The sequence below is a fragment of the Sturnus vulgaris genome, chromosome 9 (assembly GCF_052056855.1).
Source record: "Sturnus vulgaris isolate bStuVul1 chromosome 9, bStuVul1.hap1, whole genome shotgun sequence".
NCBI classification, from domain to species: domain Eukaryota; kingdom Metazoa; phylum Chordata; class Aves; order Passeriformes; family Sturnidae; genus Sturnus; species Sturnus vulgaris.
This window is the reverse complement of record NC_142251.1, coordinates 25,052,861-25,073,350: the sequence shown is the minus strand read 5'-3', so window position 1 is coordinate 25,073,350 and position 20,490 is coordinate 25,052,861. Positions and strand designations below refer to the sequence as shown.

The 20,490-nt window shown below is 41.2% G+C and overlaps 1 protein-coding gene across 5 annotated transcripts in view; it reads left to right on the top strand.

The window, feature by feature from the left end:
* The first annotated feature begins 276 nt into the window (after positions 1-276).
* TPR (translocated promoter region, nuclear basket protein) overlaps positions 277-20,490 on the top strand; it is a 33,314-nt gene continuing 13,100 nt past the window's right edge. For all 5 annotated transcript variants that reach the window (XM_088170187.1, XM_088170184.1, XM_088170186.1 and 2 more), the window contains exons 1-33: positions 277-435; positions 2,343-2,447; positions 2,878-2,951; positions 3,875-3,971; positions 4,199-4,302; positions 4,930-5,094; positions 5,325-5,417; positions 5,535-5,615; positions 6,616-6,703; positions 7,139-7,279; positions 8,062-8,153; positions 8,909-9,106; positions 9,600-9,707; positions 10,226-10,452; positions 11,496-11,659; positions 11,739-11,878; positions 11,963-12,111; positions 12,365-12,527; positions 12,786-12,920; positions 13,649-13,789; positions 13,949-14,117; positions 14,576-14,742; positions 14,958-15,110; positions 15,631-15,747; positions 16,377-16,580; positions 16,666-16,850; positions 17,035-17,182; positions 17,559-17,696; positions 18,314-18,445; positions 18,689-18,819; positions 19,186-19,396; positions 19,550-19,696; positions 20,074-20,272. In XM_088170187.1, the coding sequence (XP_088026313.1) occupies positions 285-435; positions 2,343-2,447; positions 2,878-2,951; positions 3,875-3,971; positions 4,199-4,302; positions 4,930-5,094; positions 5,325-5,417; positions 5,535-5,615; positions 6,616-6,703; positions 7,139-7,279; positions 8,062-8,153; positions 8,909-9,106; positions 9,600-9,707; positions 10,226-10,452; positions 11,496-11,659; positions 11,739-11,878; positions 11,963-12,111; positions 12,365-12,527; positions 12,786-12,920; positions 13,649-13,789; positions 13,949-14,117; positions 14,576-14,742; positions 14,958-15,110; positions 15,631-15,747; positions 16,377-16,580; positions 16,666-16,850; positions 17,035-17,182; positions 17,559-17,696; positions 18,314-18,445; positions 18,689-18,819; positions 19,186-19,396; positions 19,550-19,696; positions 20,074-20,272 (4,717 nt within the window). In that variant the 5' untranslated portion in view covers positions 277-284. The remainder of the gene's footprint in view (positions 436-2,342; positions 2,448-2,877; positions 2,952-3,874; positions 3,972-4,198; positions 4,303-4,929; positions 5,095-5,324; positions 5,418-5,534; positions 5,616-6,615; positions 6,704-7,138; positions 7,280-8,061; positions 8,154-8,908; positions 9,107-9,599; positions 9,708-10,225; positions 10,453-11,495; positions 11,660-11,738; positions 11,879-11,962; positions 12,112-12,364; positions 12,528-12,785; positions 12,921-13,648; positions 13,790-13,948; positions 14,118-14,575; positions 14,743-14,957; positions 15,111-15,630; positions 15,748-16,376; positions 16,581-16,665; positions 16,851-17,034; positions 17,183-17,558; positions 17,697-18,313; positions 18,446-18,688; positions 18,820-19,185; positions 19,397-19,549; positions 19,697-20,073; positions 20,273-20,490) is intronic.

Here is a 20,490-nt window from a genome sequence, read left to right as displayed (position 1 = left end):
GCGCGAGGGGGCGCAAAGCCCCGGTACCGCCATGCTGGGAGTGGCGGAAGCGGCAGCCCTTCCCGTGCCTCTCCCGATGACACGGGACACACTAGAAGCACAGACAGCTCCATATCCGCCATGGCGACGAGACCGTGTGGTCTCCTATCCTGGCTGTGGTGGCTGTGGCGGTAACGGCGGTAACGGCGGTAACGCGGCGCTGCCGCCACATCCATGATGGCGGACGGCGTGGCCGTGCCGGAAGCGGAAGCGCGCCCGGCGGCGGGACGTGCTGTGCCGGAGCGATGGCGGCTGTGCTGCAGCAGCTCCTGGAGCGGGCCGAGCTCGCCAAGCTGCCCCGGGCCGTGCAGGGCAAGTTGGAGCGCTTCCTGGGCGACCAGCAGGGCGAGATCGACGGGCTGCGGGCCCGTCATGAGCGCTTCAAGGTGGACAGCGGTGAGTGCGGGCGGCAGGCCCGCGGAGCGGCCGCGGTCCCCGGGCTCAGGGAAGCGGCGGGGGCACAGCACGGAACGCGGTGTTGTCTTCCAGAGGCTCTCGGGGCGTGTCTTGGGGGCTGTGAGGCCGGGAGGGGGCTGGGAAGGGGCCTGCAGTGGAACCTGATCGGTGTTTGTCTCTCGCTTTGGCTCCTGGAGTTTTGCTTTGGCTTTTTTTTCTTTTTTTTTGTTCTGTTTTGTTTTTTGTTTGTTTTTTTTTTTCTCTTGCTAAGACACATCCAGGGTTAAAACTGCATGTGAAATGGGGTTAAACAACAGCTTTTCGTTAGGTTTTTGACTACTAGTGGTATGCACAGGTCTGATGAGGAGGGGCTCAGCCTGGAGAAAAGGAGGCTCAGGGGGGTCTTTGTCGCTCTGCACAGCTCCCTGACAGGAGGGGACAGCCGGAGAGAGTCGGGCTCTGCTCCCTGGGAACAGGGATGGGGTGAGAGGAAACGGGCTCAAGTTGCATCAGGGAAAGTTCAGATTCGATGATGGGAAAAAATCCTTTACTAAAAGGGCTGTCCAGCCCTGGCACAGCTGCCCAGGGCTGGGGTGGAATCCCCACCCCTGGAGGGATTTTAAAGCCGTGTGGATGTAGCATTTGGGGACATGGGTCAGTGGTGGCCTTGGCAGTGCTGGGCAATGGTTTGGACTCTGATCTTAGGTGTCTCTTCCAACCTAAACAGTTCGGTGCTTCAGTCTGCTTTGGTCCTCGCTGCAGAGGAGAAATACAGCTTTGTTCACACAGCTCTCAGACAGCCCTAAGTTTACACTTCACTGTGAAATTCCATTCTGTTAAATGACCCTGATGGAATCAATATTTTTATATTGATTTGGAGATTAGTTGATCACAGAACAGCAATACCAGCAGAGAGCAGGAGACAAGAATGTGAGGTTGTGAATATGAGTTAATTTGTAGAGGATGTGACACACTTCTCATGTAAACTTCTACCTTTTAGCTTTTCAGTCTCTTACATGGTAGGAATCTTGATAAATATATTACTACAGTGTGGTGTAAATTAAGGTAACCCACAGATTTTAGCAAGTTACTCACTTCCAGGTCCATTCTGCAGGAGGGGCAGCATTATTTGAAATTCTAATGTATGAGAGGAAGAAGATAAACAAACATCCCTCAGTGCTTCCTTAGAAGCCAATCCTGCCCAAGAGTGGGATTAGTTCTGCTTTTACTGAGTGTTTTACACTGAAGCTCCATGACACAATTACTCTTCCAAATCACAAAAATTCACATCTAATTCTCTTTTATTTTAATTGCTAAGGGAATAGAACCCAGGAATTAATATTAAGAAGTCTTCATTAAAAGTTTCTCCAGATCAAATCCCTTGATACCTGGGGCTATGTGGATTTTATTGTATATGTATAGAAATACTCCAGAAGTAAAAGAAGTTCTAAGCTGATGAGCCCACACTGTATAATTGGGCTGATACAATGTCTCTGGTAACATCAAACATGTTAAAGAACTGTTCAGATTAATTAGGCTCTTATTTGATGGGTCATTTCACAGAACCATGGAGTGATTTGGGTTGGAAGGGATCTTAAAGCTCATCTCATTCCATCAGCAGGGGCAACTTCCACTAGACCAGGCTGAAACATATCACAGTTAGTGGAAACATACCACTTTGTCATGCTAGCAGTGTGTTTTAAACCACATTCCTTCAAAGTGGAAATGCAGATTTTTGCCTTCAAAAATATTGGGGTTTATTTGGTTGGTTTTGGGTTTTTTTCCTTCCTTCAAATTCTATTACATCTTAGTATTTTTATGTATTTTCTTTAGAATGATCCTTGGTAAAGGTGAGAGAGAAAGAAAAAATTATTTATTATGACTGAGATGACTTTGTTATTTTGCAGAGCAACAATACTTTGAAGTGGAAAAGCGGCTGGCTCAGAGTCAGGAGAGACTTGTAAATGAGACCCAGGAATGTCAAACTCTACGGGAGGAGCTTAAAAAGCTTCGTAAGTGTAACTATGTAACATCCATAAGTGTTGGGCAGGATATTCACCCTTCAGTCCAGTGTTGTGGGAGCTGCTTTCAGGTTTTACACCGAAGCTGAAAATCTCTCATCAGCTGCATTTATAGAGATGTGTTTTGGTGGTGTGTTCAAGTCAGCCTTTTTTAATGGAATCTTTTGTTCTCATGGAAAAAAAGCCCCTTGCTGGGTAGTAAGTACAGTGGGTTGTGTATTGATTCTCACGAAGGGTGCTTCTGATCTAAGATTGCCTTAGTCTGCCTCAGTACCCCTGGTCCATCCAGGGTGAGGTCTGGCATTCTTCTCTCTCTTTTGTTAAAAATGTTTGTCAAGGAAATTTTGACTTTGTTGCGTTTGGAGAGTGAGTTCTGTCACATTCTAGTGGAGATCTCTCACTGCTGTTCCTTTCCCCCCAGATGAGCAGCTGAAGGTGCTCAATGAGAAGAACAAGGAGCTGGAAGCTGCCCAGGATCAGAATGCAGCTCTTCAGGTACTGCTGGGCCTTGGCCAGGAGCTGAAATCCTGTGGCTCCCCTGGCCCTTTGCAGCACAGAATGCACTCAGTTCCCAAGGGAGTGTATCAGGATCAGTACCAGTATGAGCTCATGGAGATGTTTACATGTTCTTTGGGGCGTGTGTGCAGGAAAACTGCAGGAACTTTTCAAGTAAAAGGTGGTATTTTAACAAACTGAATGACAGGTGAGCTTTTGTTTCAGTTTGGATGGATTGTTCCATTCCAGCTGAAACTTGTTGTGAAGTGACTTTAAAACCAAACCCCCAAATTTCAGACAAAGGTAAAGACAAGAATTCTGTTTTTCCCCATCCTTTCCCACACTGGCAGAGTTTTGCTTGTGTTAATGCCCAAAAGTCACTGGGTTGCAGGATGAGTCACTTTAGCTGAGTGATCAGCAGAAGAACAGTTTTGAAGAAGAAGCTAAAGCAAGTGTGTTAGATTGGGGTTTTTTTCCACAATGAGAAGATGGATCTCATTGTTTCCCCAGAGGAGCTTACCAGGGCCTGCCTGAAGTGCTTTGTAAGTGATACCTTGAGGGCAGAGACAGCATAGCCTGTCAACGATCCAAGATCATTTACTTTGCTTTGATTTTTATATTGATGCATGTGTTCATTCCTTGTTTACTCTGTTACCCCTTTTATTTAACCAAATAAAGCTGTTTCAGTAAGTTCTTGACTATCACAGCTGGCTTTCCAAGAATATTAAATTGAAATGCAGTTTTGAACAGCTCCATTGTGATTTGTCTGCCCACTCTAAGCTTCTTATCCCAATATTCAGTTGGCTGGGATAACTCACTGAAGTTTAGCTCACTGCTGTGTGATTCTGAATGTAGGTAGTGGCTACAAACAGTTCCAAAGACTTGATCACGTTTCTTTATTGCCTTTCTGCAATCTTTTTCAGAGCCAGTTAAGTCGAGAGAAGGAAGAATTGGAAGCTGAGAAGAGGGACTTGGTCCGAACAACTGAAAGGCGATCTCAGGAAGTTGAACATTTAAATGGTACAGCCAGGAACACAGTCAATAAATACCAGGAAATAACACAGTAATAGCAGAAAACCAGCAGTTTGCTGCTTGTTTTTCTCAATTTTGAAATGTGCCTTATACAGTATCTTAGTGCCCAACATACAATTACATACAAAGTTATCTTGCCTGCTGTCAATCTTTGCAATTTAGTAATTAAAGGTGTTACACAATAGCTTTTTCTAACACTTATTTCCCTCCTGCAGAGGATGTTAAACGCTTAAATGAAAAGCTTGCAGAGGCAAACACAGAAAAGGCAAAACTTCAGCTAAAGTTGGATGAGCTTCAAACATCAGATGTTTCCATGAAGGTGAGTAGGGCTTTATAAGCACAGTGTGTGTTCTGCACTGTTTGTGTGTGATGTAATCATTTTGTTATGATTCCTTGGAAAGTAAGTTAAGTGAGTACCTATTATTTATAGCAAATTCTTTTACTATAAAACTGGGAGCTGTGACTAGAAGTGAGATCTGTATTCCTAGAAGATAGGGGGTATCAGGCTGGGCAAGTATGTCCAGGCCTTCTTGGTGGCAGTGGTGGCTGCTCCTTCCTGCTAGGAAGAGCTCCAGATCCATGAAGGGAGGTATAAAGGAGAAAAATAATTAGCTGTGAACCTTTACCATTACTCTCTGGGCAGAATAAACTCCATAAAGAGAGAAGGAAAGGACAAAAACCTCAATATCATAATTAATTTCCTCTAAAAAGCTACTAATCTAGTTCATGTTCCCAGCTAATGTAAACTTGGAGGAAACTAACTCAAATGGCAGCAATTTCTCATTGCTTGGTAGTTGTAACTTACTACCAGTGTAATAAGGAGCACTGCCTGTATTTATCAAATTACAGTACATTTTTGCTCTTCCTCCTCTAATCAGAATAGTTTAATTGGCTGCTTTATTTTCTCTGGAACTACTATAATCACACTGTGCAATTCTCTTTTCAGTACCGGGAGAAAAGGCTGGAGCAAGAAAAAGAGCTGCTGCAGAACCAGAACACATGGCTGAATGCTGAGCTGAAAGCCAAAACAGAAGAGCTGCTCCATACTGCCAGGGAGAAAGGCAATGAAATCCTGGAGCTCAAATGCAGTCTGGAGAACAAAAAGGAGGAGGTAATGTAATTACTGAGTTGTTGTTTCTTAGAAATTGTACTACCTGATTAACTGTATTAATCAAAGCCAATACTTCAATGACTGTATTTGAGTGGCCCTTTTTGCTCTTTCAGCAGCTTTTGTGTTTGTTTTTATTTTTAAGTTAAAAACAATGAGACAAGTATATTCCAGAATAAACTGGACTAGGAACTAAAAATTTTATGTAGTTTTCTTATTTCTTCTCTGAGTAGGTTTCCAGAATGGAGGAACAGGTGAACAGCTTGAAGCAGTCAAATGAAAACCTCCAGAAGCATGTCGAGGAACTTTTGAATAAACTGAAGGAGGTGAGACAGCTTGAAATATGTTAAACAGCATTGCAATTGCTTCTACAAATCAAACAATAAAATGAGTGAAATAGAAATGGTGGAATACTCCCCTACCCTGTCTCTTTCGTTTGCCAGGCAAAAGAGCAGCAGGCAAGCATGGAAGAGAGATTCCACAACGAACTGAATGCCCACATTAAATTATCCAACTTGTATAAGGTGAGTTTAATTCTGTTATAACTGTAGTAGTGGCCGAATCATACATAATGCAGGCCAATTTGGAGTTCTTTTCCCCACAAGATTTGGATGTGGGAAGGCTAACTTCCATTGCAGGACTTTGTGAAACATGAAAAACATTGTTTTCTTTGCTGCTGTAGTAATCAGCAATTACTCTTACATTGTTTGGATTATCTTGGAGAATAAGCAAAACTGGGGTTGAAATAGTAATTTTCTGCCAACTATTTTGAGTCTTCATGTAAAAATGTGGTTATGTCTTAGGATCTCTTGGAAGGTAAAAGTTTATATGGAAAGTATGACTGTGGAGAAAACTTTTCTGCGTTAGAAGTTAATTTCTGAACACTGCAGGTGTTGGTGACTTGATTGGGACTCAGCTGAATGTCCTGTACTGTGTCAAAGGCACACTATCTAAACAAGTAATATTTGTTCTGTTTGCTCAAAGAGTGAAAAATACCCTGTAACCTTCTGACTAAGTCAGCTGAAATGTACAACTGCTTGTTCTTTGGTTTGCACATTTTAGTGCACAGGTCACTAAGCTCTGCTTTGTGAGCTTTCTTGCACAGATATCCAAATAAACATTTTACAGCTTTACACTTGGGAGATTTCAAGCTGGAAGCAAGAAACATTAACTGTTATGTAGTGTGAGTCCCTAAAAATATCATATTTTTCAGACTGTTTGAAATGGAGTATTGAAAATTCCCAGTGTTCTTTAGTCAGAAGAAGGAAAGAGCCAGCAGCAGCTGTAAACAGCTAAGGGCCATACATTATATTGGGAATCAAATCAGTGTCTGAGGCTTCTTACTCTCAAGCAATTTGCATCAAATTGAGACAATCCACATGGAGAGAATTGAACAACTTAGGTGAATCTTTCAGCATTTTATGCAGAAAACTGTGTTCATAGTTTGTGGTCAGTTCAAGCTTTCTGGTAAACATGGGGCTGCTGTTGCTGTGTACTAAAAGTGGGCTAAAATGCTTTCTTCAGAGTGCTGCTGATGACTCAGAAGCAAAGAGCAATGAGCTGACAGGAGCAGTGGAAGAGCTGCACAAACTCCTCAAGGAAGCAGGGGAAGGTAAGCTGGCAAAGGGAGGAGAGCATTTGGGCTCCTTGGAGTACCTTAATGCTCTGAAAAATGGGGTTTTTGTGTTCCTGAAAGGAATTTCGTTGGGCTTTTGGGGTGATGGAAATACCAGTCCCTTTGTAACAAAAACTGTACCTGACTAGTTGAATTTACTGATGGTTGGGGAACTATTTGCAGATACCCCTGGAATTTTAGTATGGATTTTGATGAAAGGGTCTAATTTTGCAAGATACATCTTCACTTTAGCTTTTTAGTTTACATTCTTTTTCACTGCTAAGGACAGTTTCATATTTTTGCCCTTTTCTAAGCAAAGGTGATAGGCAGTGGTTCATATAAAGTAAAATTTAAGGTACACAGGTAAATTTTGATACTTTTAAAATAAAAATCAATCACAACACATAAGCTGCTTGTCTGATTTAATTTTAGCTAATAAAGCAGCCCAGGAGCATTTGGCTGAGGTGGAAGAGTCAAAAGCTGCCATGGAAAAGGAGCTGAGAGAGAAGATCAGTAAGCTGGAGAAGGAGCTGGAGAATGCCAATGATTTACTGTCAGCTACGAAGCGCAAAGGTGGGATGAGCTGGCACCTGAAATACAGAAACTTCTGGGGTTTTATGGAAGGATATTGTGCTGAATTTCTGTAAGAGTCAGCTGCATTAATCTAATGTCATCTTTGGTAATTCCTAATAATACATTGTAGAAGCTTTTTCATATATATACATATGCTTGTATACGTATATAAATATGCTCCCCTCAGCATAAAGTGCATCTCTCATAGTTATTTGAAGTTCTTTTGTTAATCTGTTATCTTTTCAAATGAAATGGAGAGGAACCTTTTCTTCAAGGCTGAATCAGCATGCCTTCAGTGGTTTTCTGGAGAGGGAAGTGGATATGATGATAAACTAGTCTTATTTTCCTCTTAAAAAAAAAAGGCAGCAGTAAACAAACCTCTGGCCTTTAAATTTCTGTTTAACATTAAATCTTGGTCAGTATTCACTGTTTTAGCTCTGTCTTTTTTGTTGTTTGCTACATATCCATAGTTTCTAAAGGATAGAGAGCAGGAAGGAACAGAGGCATGGAGTATATTTGCCCTATCCCTGTGTTTATTTAATGAAAATAAACCAGTGCTCTGCTACTCTAGACATCTGTCAGTGTGACAAAAAACCTGAGGTTAAGCCTTGGTCCAGCTATTTCAACTGCTCATGTTCTAAAATTATTTAAATTTTTAGGGAGTCCTAGTAGCAACAGCTTTTCAGCAATTCAAATAAAGCCAGTCAGATATTATATTTAACAGTATTTCTGGTAGGGATTATTGCAGATTTTTGGATGGTAATTGTGGGTTTTGTCTCCAGGAGCCATCTTGTCCGAGGAGGAGCTGGCAGCCATGTCTCCCACTGCTGCAGCAGTGGCCAAAGTGGTCAAGCCTGGCATGAAGTTAACTGAAGTGAGTAAGCACAACCCCTCCAACAGCAAAGCCCTTGGATGCCATCAGTGACACTGAGAACAGAAAGGTTCAGGCTTGGGGCACTCTTTGGGTTTGGGGTCATGCCTGATGAAGGCAAGGAAATCTTGCTTGAGGCAGACCTCTTGCTAAACTACTGGGATTTTTTTTCAGCACGCCTTACAGTTTTTCGTTAGTAGATCAAATTCATAAATAAGTGTGTTTTGTTAATATAAATTTACTTTCTATATGCATTTTTGGCAGGAGCAGCCTTTTTCTGCTTACTTACATAACTTTTTAATCTGTACTGCTGTGCTTTTGGCCTATACTTGCAAAGAAATTAACATAACGATAGGCATACAGGTTCTAGGGGATTTTGCACTTCTGTTTATGCAATTTGTATTGTCATTGTTACTGATTGCTTTGTCCAGCCATTAAATTCCTTTGTGCTGTGCTGGTTTTGGTATTTCTATTGTCTTAAATTTGCTTAAAACTTATGCCTTTTACATAGAATTCTTTTATTACATACAGTTGCACTATAAAAATTGCATTTAAAATTTCGTTTTAAAATTAATATGTGTAACTTTTTTGCTGTGATAGAACCGTGTTTTAAATGTCCAGCTTGTTTTTCTGAATTAACTAGTTCAATTGTATAAAATTGCAGCACTGTAGAGTATGAGTCGTATCATTACCAGTAGTTCTTTTTAAAGAGGTCTATACAAGCATATCAAAAACAAATGAAAATCTTTTTGTTGCAGCTGTACAATGCCTATGTAGAAACTCAGGATCAGTTGCATATGGAGAAGCTGGAGAATAAGAGAATCAATAAATATTTGGATGAAATAGTGCAGGAAGTAGAAGCCAAAGCCCCAATCTTAAAACGTCAGCGTGAAGAATTTGAGCGTTCCCAAAAAGCTGTTGCAAGTCTGTCTGCAAAGCTTGAACAAGCTATGAAGGTTGGTATAAAATAAAAGAGCACGTATAATTTTGGAAAGCAAATAAATTTTCAGATCTTTAATCCTAATTGCTGTTGTAAGGGTATGAAATGGATCTTTCGGTCAACTTTCATTACGGGAAAAGATGTGTTGGACTTTCTGGCTTGTAATTTCTGGAACTGTACAAAGTATTCTGTAGAACTAATATATTTTGTAGTTTTTTATAGTGGTGATTTACAGTCTCTGATTTCTGAGAGAGTAGGTTCACTGTAAAGTTTAGTGTTTATTTGGCATAAAATTGGACTTCAGTGCTCACTTCCCACTGGTTTTAAGGCATACACTGATCGATTACAAAAGAGTGTGGCTTTTGATTCTGGAACACCTGGAGTTTAACTTTGGGAGTGTAACTTTGAGAAGTTTGGTTGCCCAAGTGTGTTTGCACATGCTGTTATCTCTCTGGAAAGGAATGTGTCCAGTCGAGGTATAATATTTGCTCCTGTTGGTGTGCTTGCAGGAGATCCATCGCCTGCAGGACAGCGCTGACCAAGCCAACAAACACGCCTCCTTCTTTGAGAGGGAGAGCCAGAGACTGGAAGTGCGAGTGAAGGATCTCTCCCAGCAGGTAGAAGAAACGTTGCTGTGGTTAAATGTGCTGTTTGCAGTTGGTATATTCATGTGCTGCTGCATTTCAGATGTTTACTTGGCAGTTGCGTTCAGCCACAGTCAAGGAGTCTTTGGCTGTCCTAAGTACCTTGGTGACATTAAAGCTTCTCCTCAGGACAGCATGGTACTTCTGCTTTCAGAACTGGAATGAGTTTAGCTGGATAGAAGTGGTGCTGCTTTAGGATAATATTTTTAAGCATCTGACATGGAAAACTCATTTATATAATTTCTTTGTTGGATTGGACTGTCCTGTAACCTGTTCATAGAACTGAACAGTTTATGTACTTCTGATTTGTTGTTTTTTGTCAAGCTGTTTTTTCTGTTGTATAATTATCTTACAAGGATTTATTGATTATAATTGTTTGAAAACTGTAGGGAAAATCCCTTAATTACCAAGTCCTTTATACCTAATATGTTGTTTTTCAGAGCAAACTTTAGAGTCTGTGCAGGCCTTACACAAGGACTGTTCTCTTTCAGATCTGTGTGCTCTTAATGGAACTGGAAGAAGCCAGAGGCAACCACGTGATCCGTGATGAAGCAGTGAGCTCTGCTGACATTAGCAGCTCTTCTGAAGTGATCACCCAACACCTGGTCTCCTACAGAAATATCCAAGAGCTTCAGCAGCAGAATCAACGTCTCTTGGTGGCTCTTCGGGAGCTGGGGGAGGCAAGAGAAAAAGAGGAGCAAGAGACAGCATCATCTAAGTAGGTCATCTCTTCATTAACTTTGTACTAAGTAGTAACAAGGATTCATTCAAGCATTTTTCAGTTTTTTACTTCTGATTGTTATTAATTGTGTGCAGCAGCTATGTAACTCATAAAGGCAAGTTCTTATTAAGCTACAGGATCTTCATATTTCTATTAAAATGGCTTTATAGCTTTATATCTTATAATAGGTCCTGTCACCAAAACCTGAAGTAAAAATAATTATCGGTCTTCTAGTGACTGATTTCACACAGCAGAGCTGTTTTTCAAAAAGATAAGTTTTTATTCCTGTTAGCTGAACTAAAAACTGCATGTGTGCTTATCTAAACCACTGCTATAAAGGCCACAGGTGTGAATTCTGTGTGCAAGGTTCTTAGCTGGACCCTCTGCTCATGCTACTGAAAGTTTTGAAATTATTCACATGAATAGAATTCTGCTGTCCAGGAAAGAGGCCTGCTTTCTTTTTCATCTGCAGATGGCAGCCCAAAGGCCTGTCTCCTAGAAATTTGCAGGATTCTGTCATAGGTTCACAGAATCGTTAAGTTTGGGAAAGATGTCCAGGATCAAGACCAAGTTATGGCCCAGATGTCACCAGCCCAGAGCACTGAGTGCCATATCCAGGCCTTCCTTGGACACCTTCAGGGATGGGGACTCCACCACCTCCCTGGGCAGCCCCTTCCAATGCTTAACAACCCTTCTGTGAAAAAATTCTTCTTGGTGTCCAGCTGGAACCTCTCTGGCACAGCTCGAGGCCATTTCCTCTTGTCCTGGCTCTTGTTTCCTGGGAGCAGAGCCTGACTCACCCAGCTGCCTTCTCCTGTCAGGGAGTTGTGCAGAGCCAGAAGGTCCCCCCTGAGCCTCCTTTTCTCCAGGCTGAGCCCCTTTCCCAGCTCCCTCAGCTGCTTCTGGTGCTCCAACCCCTTTCCCAGCTCTGTTCCCTTCCCTGGACATACTCCAGCCCCTCACTGTCCTTACAGAAGGAAGGGGCCAGAACACCCAGATGTGCCTCTCTATGATGCTGAAGGCAGCTGTTGTTGTTTCAGGATCTCTGAGCTGCAGAGGCAGCTGGATGAGGCTGTCAGTGAGCTACAGCAGCTGCGGGAGTCACGGCAGCACCAGCTGCAGCTCGTGGAGTCCATCATCCGCCAGCGGGACATGTACCGCATCCTGCTCACCCAGACCACGGGGGCCATCATTCCTCTGCAAGGTACCCAGGCTGCAGGGCCTCTATGATCTGCTCTGGCAAGCAGAAGTGTTGCTTTAAAACCCCCTTTACCTTCCTGTAGCTTCAGGTATGTTACCAGAGGAGATCTGTCTCACATCTACTCCAAAACGTCCGAATTTACCTCAGTCCATGGCAACTCCTGCTCCAGTGTCCATGAATGAGTCCGTGGAGACTGTGGAGGCCAAGGCTGCTCTTAAGCAGGTACATTTTTCAGTAGACACTGCACAAAGCTATTTCTTTTTACTTGCTTTTGGTAATCACTTTTGTGTCTGTTCTTTGCTGCAGTTGCAGGAAGTTTTTGAAAACTATAAAAAAGAGAAGGCAGAGAACGACAAACTTCTGAATGAACAGAATGAAAAGCTTCAGGAGCAGGTCACAGACTTGAGGTCACAAAATGCCAAGATATCCACACAGCTGGAATTTGCCTCCAAACGGTAATTCAGCTACATAATAGCATTGCCTTTCATGTTCCCTGGCTATTTGATATTGTTTGAATATTGATACTGTCTATTCTATGTAAGAACATAAAGGAAATAGTGCAGGTGGGATCAAGAGCAGAAGCTGTAGTTGAGTGAGGCACGTATGTGCAAACTGAAGCATAAAACCATGAAACACCCAGCTGTGTGCATGCCCTGTTGAGTTGGACAGTACAATGTGGCAGACTTGCTTTGCTGTGTTCCCTGGAAGGTACGAGATGTTGCAGGATAACGTGGAAGGCTATCGCCGGGAAATCACCTCCCTGCACGAGAGAACCCAGAAACTCACAGCAACCACTCAGAAGCAGGAGCAGATCATTAACACCATGACTCAGGACCTGAGGGGAGCTAATGAAAAACTGGCAGTGGCAGAGGTCAGTAACTGTGTGTGGCACTGCAGGATATTCTAAGGTAGCACAAGAGTTTTCCTTATGATTATCTTGAAATGTCCCAAGTGAAGAGTGGAGATGTAAGAACATTCCAAGGTGTTTCAGTTTGCAGGGAAAGCAGAATGTCCAATAGTTCTGTTCTTACTATTCTTGGCTTAATTCCCATGGATTTAAAAATAATACTAAATTTAATGGATGGATTTGGGATTGACAACAAAGTTTTTATTATTTGCTGTCTTAAAGGTGAGAGCAGAAAATTTGAAGAAAGAGAAGGATATCTTGAAGATGTCAGATGTGCGCCTGACTCAGCAACGTGACTCTCTGCTGGTTGAGCAAAGAGGACAGAACTTACTGCTCACCAATTTGAGAACAATTCAGGTATGTGGTGCAATTCTTATACCTAGGTTGGGTCTGTCTGTCAGGCTTTTCAATAAATACCCATGAAAATCAAATAAAAGACTTATGGGATTGAGTCTTGACATGGATTTTTATGTGATTACAAATCAACACAATATAAAATACTTCAGCAACTTGTTTCAGCAAGTTTGGGATTCTTTTCTTACATTATGGTACTCTGTTATTTACCTGGACAAAGTCCTGAGAATTCTGAGTTGATGAGAAGGATTGTCACAATCAAATGTAAAGAAAACAGATGAAACAAAGTGAAAGGAAAAAATTTGTAATGGTAATTTTTATGATAGCAAAATTTAATGGTGCCTGCCTTGGTAGTTGTTTTTGCTGTTATGTTATATTTACTTTTATACATTTATACAATTTGTTATAATATATATTGATACTTAGAATGTATTTAAGGATGCACATTTTATCACGTGACTGAATTCTATTTCTTTAGTAGATCTTTTGGAGGTTTTCAGTCCAGGGCATTAGACTGCATGGATAATAGATTTCTTCTAATAATATTAGCCTTTCAAAGCTAAGTCAAACATTGTAAGTGCTACTTTTCATAATTTTCTGTATCTACCTATTATTTAATTAGCCTTGGGATGGGAGAAGTGTTGTGACAACTTTGTATGAAGTGCTGCAGTAATCCAGAAGAAAATCATTGAGGTATGTTTTAAGCAAAGTGCATTGTGCTCTTTTCTCAGGGAATACTCGAGAGATCTGAGACAGAAACAAAGCAGAGACTCAATAATCAGATAGAAAAGCTGGAGCGTGAGATATCTCAGCTGAAGAAGAAACTGGAAAGTGAGGTGGAACAAAGACATTCCCTTACCAAGAATCAAGAGGTGAGTGTAAATGTGCTGCACTTGTTTGGAGGAAAATAAAGCCCCAGGTGCTTCTGCCAGAGTGCAACGTGTTCTTCTCCATACCTGACGTGTAAAATCATACTTGGCCTCTGTGCCATTTGGGAATAATTGCTAACTTGAAGAACCCTGTGCTTGCAGGTTCATATCCTGGACCTAAAGAGGCAGCTGGAGACAGAGACCAACCGTCACAACAACACAAAGGAGCTCCTGAAGAACGCCCAGAAAGAAAGTGCCATGCTGAAACAGCAGCTGAACAACACTGAGGCCCAGCTCACATCCCAGTCCTCACAAAGGCCTCCAGGGAAAGGTAGAATCTTCCTCTACACTTAATTTCTCTTTATGCTAAGCATTGCCATCTGCAGAAGGGTAACATTCACGGTCCATAATAATTACAATTGGGACAACAGTACACTAAATAATCAACCACTTTGTTCCTGCAATCACATATTCAGACAGATGATTTGTTAATGTGAAATCCATATCCAAGCAATCTCTGACAAAAGGGAAAAATAATGCAAAACTTCTTAAAGGATTCCTTTTATTCTTATTTGAAGGAGCTTAAATGTGTTAGGTTATATAGTTATAAATAGTCAACAATGTTTATTGTAAATCCTTATTTCTATGAGGGCTTATAGTTTTTCTTAGGGAAGCTTTATGAAAGTAATTGCTTTTATTACGTTATTATCCTAAGATTCAGTTTTCAAGAGAACAGTGGGTTTAAAACTAAATTAAACTTCAGTTAATTAATGTGTTCTATTACTGCAGGTCAGCCTAGTACAAGTGAAGATGTGGATGATCTTGTAAGTCGGCTGAGACAAGCTGAAGAACAAGTCAACGACCTGAGAGAGAGGCTCAAGACTAGTTCCAGTAATGTGGAGCAGTACAGGGCCATGGTTCTTAGCCTGGAGGAATCCCTCAATAAAGAAAAACAAGTAAGCAGTTAATTACTTTTTTTTACTTACTTTAATAGATTTTTTAGAACAAAAATTGGATGCTGTTAGTGATTTCCCACATTTTCAATGTTGTTCTAAATTAGATGCTGAGAATACCTATTCTGGCTTTAAATTGTTAATAAAATGAGAGTTTTGTATCAGAATAATGTATTTAACTGGACAAAAGATTGATCTCATGGTGGATTTTAATGCAGGTGACAGAGGAAGTTCGTACAACAGTTGAAGCTCGTCTGAAGGAGTCTTCAGAATATCAGGCACAGCTGGAAAAGAAGTTGATGGAGTCAGAAAAAGATAAACAAGAACTGCAGGAGGAGAAGCGTAAAGCTGTGGAGAACATGGAGCAACAGGTGTGCACTGACCCCCTCAAGAGTCCCCAGGAGTGGGCTTTCACAAAGCTTCCTCAGCTTCACTTGGGTTTCACGGGGCCACAGTGCCCTGAACCAAGACTTTCAGAGTGTGCACAGGGTACCTGAATTTGTGAGAGGTTTCCAAGCATGAGCAGTACATTGACAGTGTCACTTCAATGGAGTGATGATGTGTTTAAAGCTGTCACCCTCTGCCTGAGCTTTGAGCAGGAAAACATAAGTAACAGTCTTTGTGAGAGGTTTCAGAAGGAAACAAAATTACTGTAACTAGAATTACTGCAGGACCAACTCTGAAAGTAAAGGATTACATTTTTTCCAGGAAAGATCTCTGTATATTAATAAGTCAAAATATAGAAAGTGTTTGTCTCTTTTAATACTAATTTTAATCTATAAATAATAAAATAATCACCATTATGAATGACTGTGTTCAGTACTCTGCAAATGCTTTGCCACTTAGTCCTTGGTTTCTTCTTACTTTGTTTTTGTTGTTCTGTCGCTGCAGCTTTCAGAACTGAAGAAAAGTCTGTCAGCTGTGCAATCAGAAGTTCAGGAAGCTCTTCAGAGAGCCAGCACAGCTCTGAATAATGAACAACAGGCCAGGAGGGACTGCCAGGAACAAGTATGTTTGTGGTGTTTGCCTATTTTAGCCAGGGTCAGCAAAATTCCTGTTAGCTTTCAGTTGAACTCAAAACTCAACTTGTTACTCAGGGACTGCTGGAGGCAGGAAAATGTTGGGAGAGCGCATTTTCTATTTTGGGAGCAGCTGCTTATTGAATGCAATAGATTTCTGTTTCTAAGCTCTATTTCATTATGTAAAAAGATTCATTTGGGAATGTAATTAACTGGTTTTAATGAATTGCTGCCTCCATGCCCTGAGAAGGGAGCTGAAAATGCTGCCAAAAAGACAATGGGGAAAGTATTTTTCTAACCCAAAAGATAATTGTCATCTTTTTCGACTGTGGGGCAGCAGCTGATAAGATTGTCTTGTTACTGTTTTTTAAAGGGAATTTTCTGCAGAGGAGAATTCCAGCAGCATTAATTGGTGTCAAGGACGTTGAAAACTTTTGACTATTTAATCCAACCCCAAATGTAGTAGATGGGCATTTCCATGTTTCCTGTGCTTGAGAATAGCAGAGGTTTTGGGCAGTGATTTTCTTTTGGCTTTGTGGTTACTTGATTTTGTCTCTTCGTACAGATCAAACATACAGAATAAGGGTAACAGAGTTTATTTATTCTGGTTTTGTGCAGGCAATGATGGCTTCTGAAGCTCAGAACAAATATGAGCGGGAGTTGATGCTTCATGCTGCTGATGTGGAGGCACTACAGGCCATCAAAGAGCAAGTCACCAAGAACGCAGCAGTGAGGCAGCAGCTGGAGGAGGCTGCTCAGAAAGCAGAGTCTGAGCTCTTAGAATCCAAAGCCTCATGGGAAGAGAGAGAGAGAATGATCAAGGTGTGATGGGCTTTGTTGTTTCAGTAGTTTTTTTCAGTTAACAGAAATTGAACCACAGAAATCACAGTGAATGATTTTGTTGTAGGATGAAGCTTCAAAACTTTCATCCCGCTGTGAGGATCTGGAAAAACAAAATCGATTATTACATGAGCAGCTGGAGAGCATGAGCAATAAGATGGTGACTTCCATGAAAGAAGCCATCCCAAGTGCAGCAAATGTTTCTCTTAGTGAGGAAGGCAAATCCCAGGAGCAAATCTTGGAAATTCTTAGGTAACCTTAGCTCTGGGTTCCTTCTCCGGGGAGTTATAAATTAGATTGAACTTAAATAGCTCTGTATTACTTTATACTTGAAGGATAATGTTAAAAATTCAAGTGATTTTTTGCTGGTGGGAGATAGTTGTACTATATGAGAACACTTTCCTGGTGTGATGTGCTGTTGAACTCCTCCCTGCAGGTTTATCCGTCGGGAGAAGGAGATTGCAGAGACAAGGTTCGAGGTGGCGCAGGTGGAGAGCCTGCGGTATCGCCAGAGAGTGGAGCATCTGGAGAGGGAGCTCCAGGAGCTGCAGGATAGCCTCAATGCTGAGAGGGAGAAGGTGCAGGTATGGCTGGGGCTTAATGCTTATGATTTCAATGAGTACAGGGCTGTTCTGGGGCTGCCTGTGCCCAAAAATGAATTTTTGAAAAAATTTGTTGTTTTGTTTGTTTGGTTTTTTTTTTTAACTGAGATTGCTTATAACCAAATGGAGTATCTTGTTCTGAGTCTTGTGAGAGAGTGGCAATTCCAAAATCTCATCATTAGGGAAAATAAAGATAATTTATCTTTTTTCCCCCCCATCTCCTGCTTCCTATTGTCTTGAATTTACATGTGAGATAATGAATGCCATGATAGCTTTCCAGGGTGGTGTTATACCAGATCCAGGTGGAGTATATGAGAATGTGCAACAAAACAAATGACTGAGTTGATTCTTTACACAGGTAACAGCAAAAACCATTGCACAGCATGAAGAATTAATGAAGAAAACGGAGACCATGAACATTCTCATAGAAACCAACAAGATGTTAAGGGAGGAGAAGGAGAGGCTGGAGCAAGAGCTACAGCAGATACAAGCAAAGGTTAGTGCCGAGCTTCACATAAACCTTTCAGATATTCAGTGCATGAGTTAAATGTTGGGCTATATCATTGCTAATTACAGTAAATACATGATTTACATTATAAGTTTTCCGTGAACTCATACACTAATGAGGAAACTTTCCATTTCGAATTTTAAAAGACATCGGTCCATCTACAGCATTGGAAAGCTTGAAGTTCAGTTCCATTTAGATGAGCCTGAGAGTCAGTGTTTATCCTTGGCTAGAGGTATACCAGGAACAAGGATATAATCAGCAAGTAAATTTAAAATGGCACAAGAATACACATAAAGCAGACCACAATTTTGTTTAGAGTTTAAAAGGAAGATAGTGTTTATTTTAATGGAATCCAGTGCCATGGATTTTAACGTTAATAATCTCTCCTGTGCCAAAGTACAGAGTGAGCATCTAAGATTGGGAAGTCACACCAGTGGTTTTTTTTCTCTGTATGATTATCTTCTGCTGTTGTCTTTGTCCTTTTCTCTTCCTCCATCTGGCCACTGGAAGGCAGAGTTAGGGAAGAAGCTCTGTCATGACTTTTTCCTGAGGGATTCCTTCAGTCTCCTGAGATGCAGAGTGTAACCCTTTCTGTGCTTTTTCAGGTACGCAAGCTCGAGGCAGACATCCTGCCCCTGCAGGAGTCGAATGCTGAGCTCAGTGAGAAGAGTGGGATGCTGCAGGCAGAGAAAAAGCTCTTGGAAGAGGATGTTAAACGCTGGAAAGCCCGCACTCAGGTGGGGAAATACTTCCTTTCAAAGAACATAATGTGGAAAAAAAGGCCCACCAGTCAAACAACTAAAAAAAGTGCTAAATTTTCTTACGAAGAATAAATCTAAGATATGTGTTTGAATTATAAAGCTTCAAGACTGGCTATTCCATATCAAAATGCAAAAGCCATGGCTCTAATTCAAAGAGATTTTCTTGCTATAACTGTGTAAATATTTTACAAAAGTGCCCCTGTTTTTTTCCTCTTTCAGCACTTACTGAGCCAGCAGAAGGATACTGATCTCGAAGAGTATCGAAAGCTGCTCTCTGAGAAGGAGGCAAATGCCAAGCGTGTCCAACAGATGAGTGAAGAAACAGGCAGGCTTAAAGCAGAAGTTGCCAGGTGTGGTGTTGGTCAATTTGTAAAAGTTTTGTGCAAAGCAATATATTCTAATTATAGCTGTATATGGAAGTGTAATTTCTTTAGTGTTTCCATGTAACTGTGAACCTTGTGGTATTCTTTCTGTAGCTTGATAACAAGCAGGTAAGGTGAAATGAGAGTTGTTCTGCAAGCTATTAGCTGAAATTATTCCAAAGTAATATGTTGTAGAATAATTTCTATTCTGTATTGCAGAATCCTAGAAAACCTAATCCACTACAGATAATAATACAGATAATGCCTGTGATGTTACACAAATGAGGGATATTGAAATGTATATATGTTTTTAAGCATCTCATTTGCATCTCCCTCTGATCTCCTTTCATTTAGAACTAATGCATCCTTGACTGCAAGCCAGAATCTTGTTCAGAGCCTGAAGGATGAAGTAACTAAAATAAGAACAGAAAAGGACACATTGCAGAAAGAACTGGATGCTAAAGTGGCTGACATACAAGAAAAAGTGAAAACTATAACACAGGTCAAGAAAATAGGTCGCAGGTACAAGACTCAGTATGAGGAGCTGAAAGCACAGCATGATAAGGTAAATAGAACTGAAATGGAGCATTCCTTAGAGTTCCTGGGGTTTGCCCAAAACTTCTAAACCGATCACTTGGCACACAAAAGCATCTTGTGAAAGCAATGACATTGTGATCAGATAGTCCCCTTCAGCCTTGTCCCCCTTGATGCCTTTCAGATGGTTTCTGAAGCGTCAACTCTACCTTTGGCAGAACCACAAGAAGACCAAGTTTCAGCCCAGGAAGTACAAGAGCTAAAAGACACTCTTAGTCAAGCTGAAGTGAAGACAAAGAATTTGGAGACTCAGGTTGAAAGTTTACAAAAGGTAAGAACAGTGAGTAATTTCAGAGTACTGTTCTCCACTGCATCCTAAGTGTGTAACAGTGAAGAATGGGAGGGTATTCTAATGTGCATCATAGAAATATGGGAAGTGACCAATTGTGTCTCTACTTTCTTGGGAAAGAGGGATCTTTCCTGGTGTAAATCCTGTGTCTAGTGTGTCTCACATTATTTCCTGGAATAAGTGGGAAAGAGAATGCTGTTCTCCAGCTCTTGCATTCAGAGAGGACTGAACTGTTATTGATAAGAAGCCTTTTAACCTTAATCCACTGGTCAGCTAATAGCAGCTCCTTGGAACTTGGGCCCTCTATTTGCCAAAGTAGTTGGTTGTGGCCAGCAGTTGCAATCTTTCTCTCTCCCTAGACAATAACAGAAAAGGAAACTGAAGTTAGAAATCTCCAGGAGCAGATAATGCAGCTACAGGCAGAACTGGCCCGTTTCCATCAAGATCTACAAGAGAAGACTACACAGGAAGAACAGCTCAGGCAACAGATCACTGAGAAGGAAGAGAAAACGAGGAAGACCTTGCTTGCAGCCAAGCAGAAAATTGCACAGTTAGCTGGTATTGTAATTCTTTTTTTCTGTCCTTAGAAATTTTCAGTTATTTCTATGGAAAAACCTTTAGACAGGATGCTTGAAAAATATGGCCTGCTTCGTATTTTACTGAAAGTGTTTTCTAGACTAAATGCTACAGGGATTGTTCTAAAGTTTAAAATCTAATTCCCCCAGGGGATGATATAACTACATAAGTAGCTGCACACTGGACATAGAAAAAGTTTT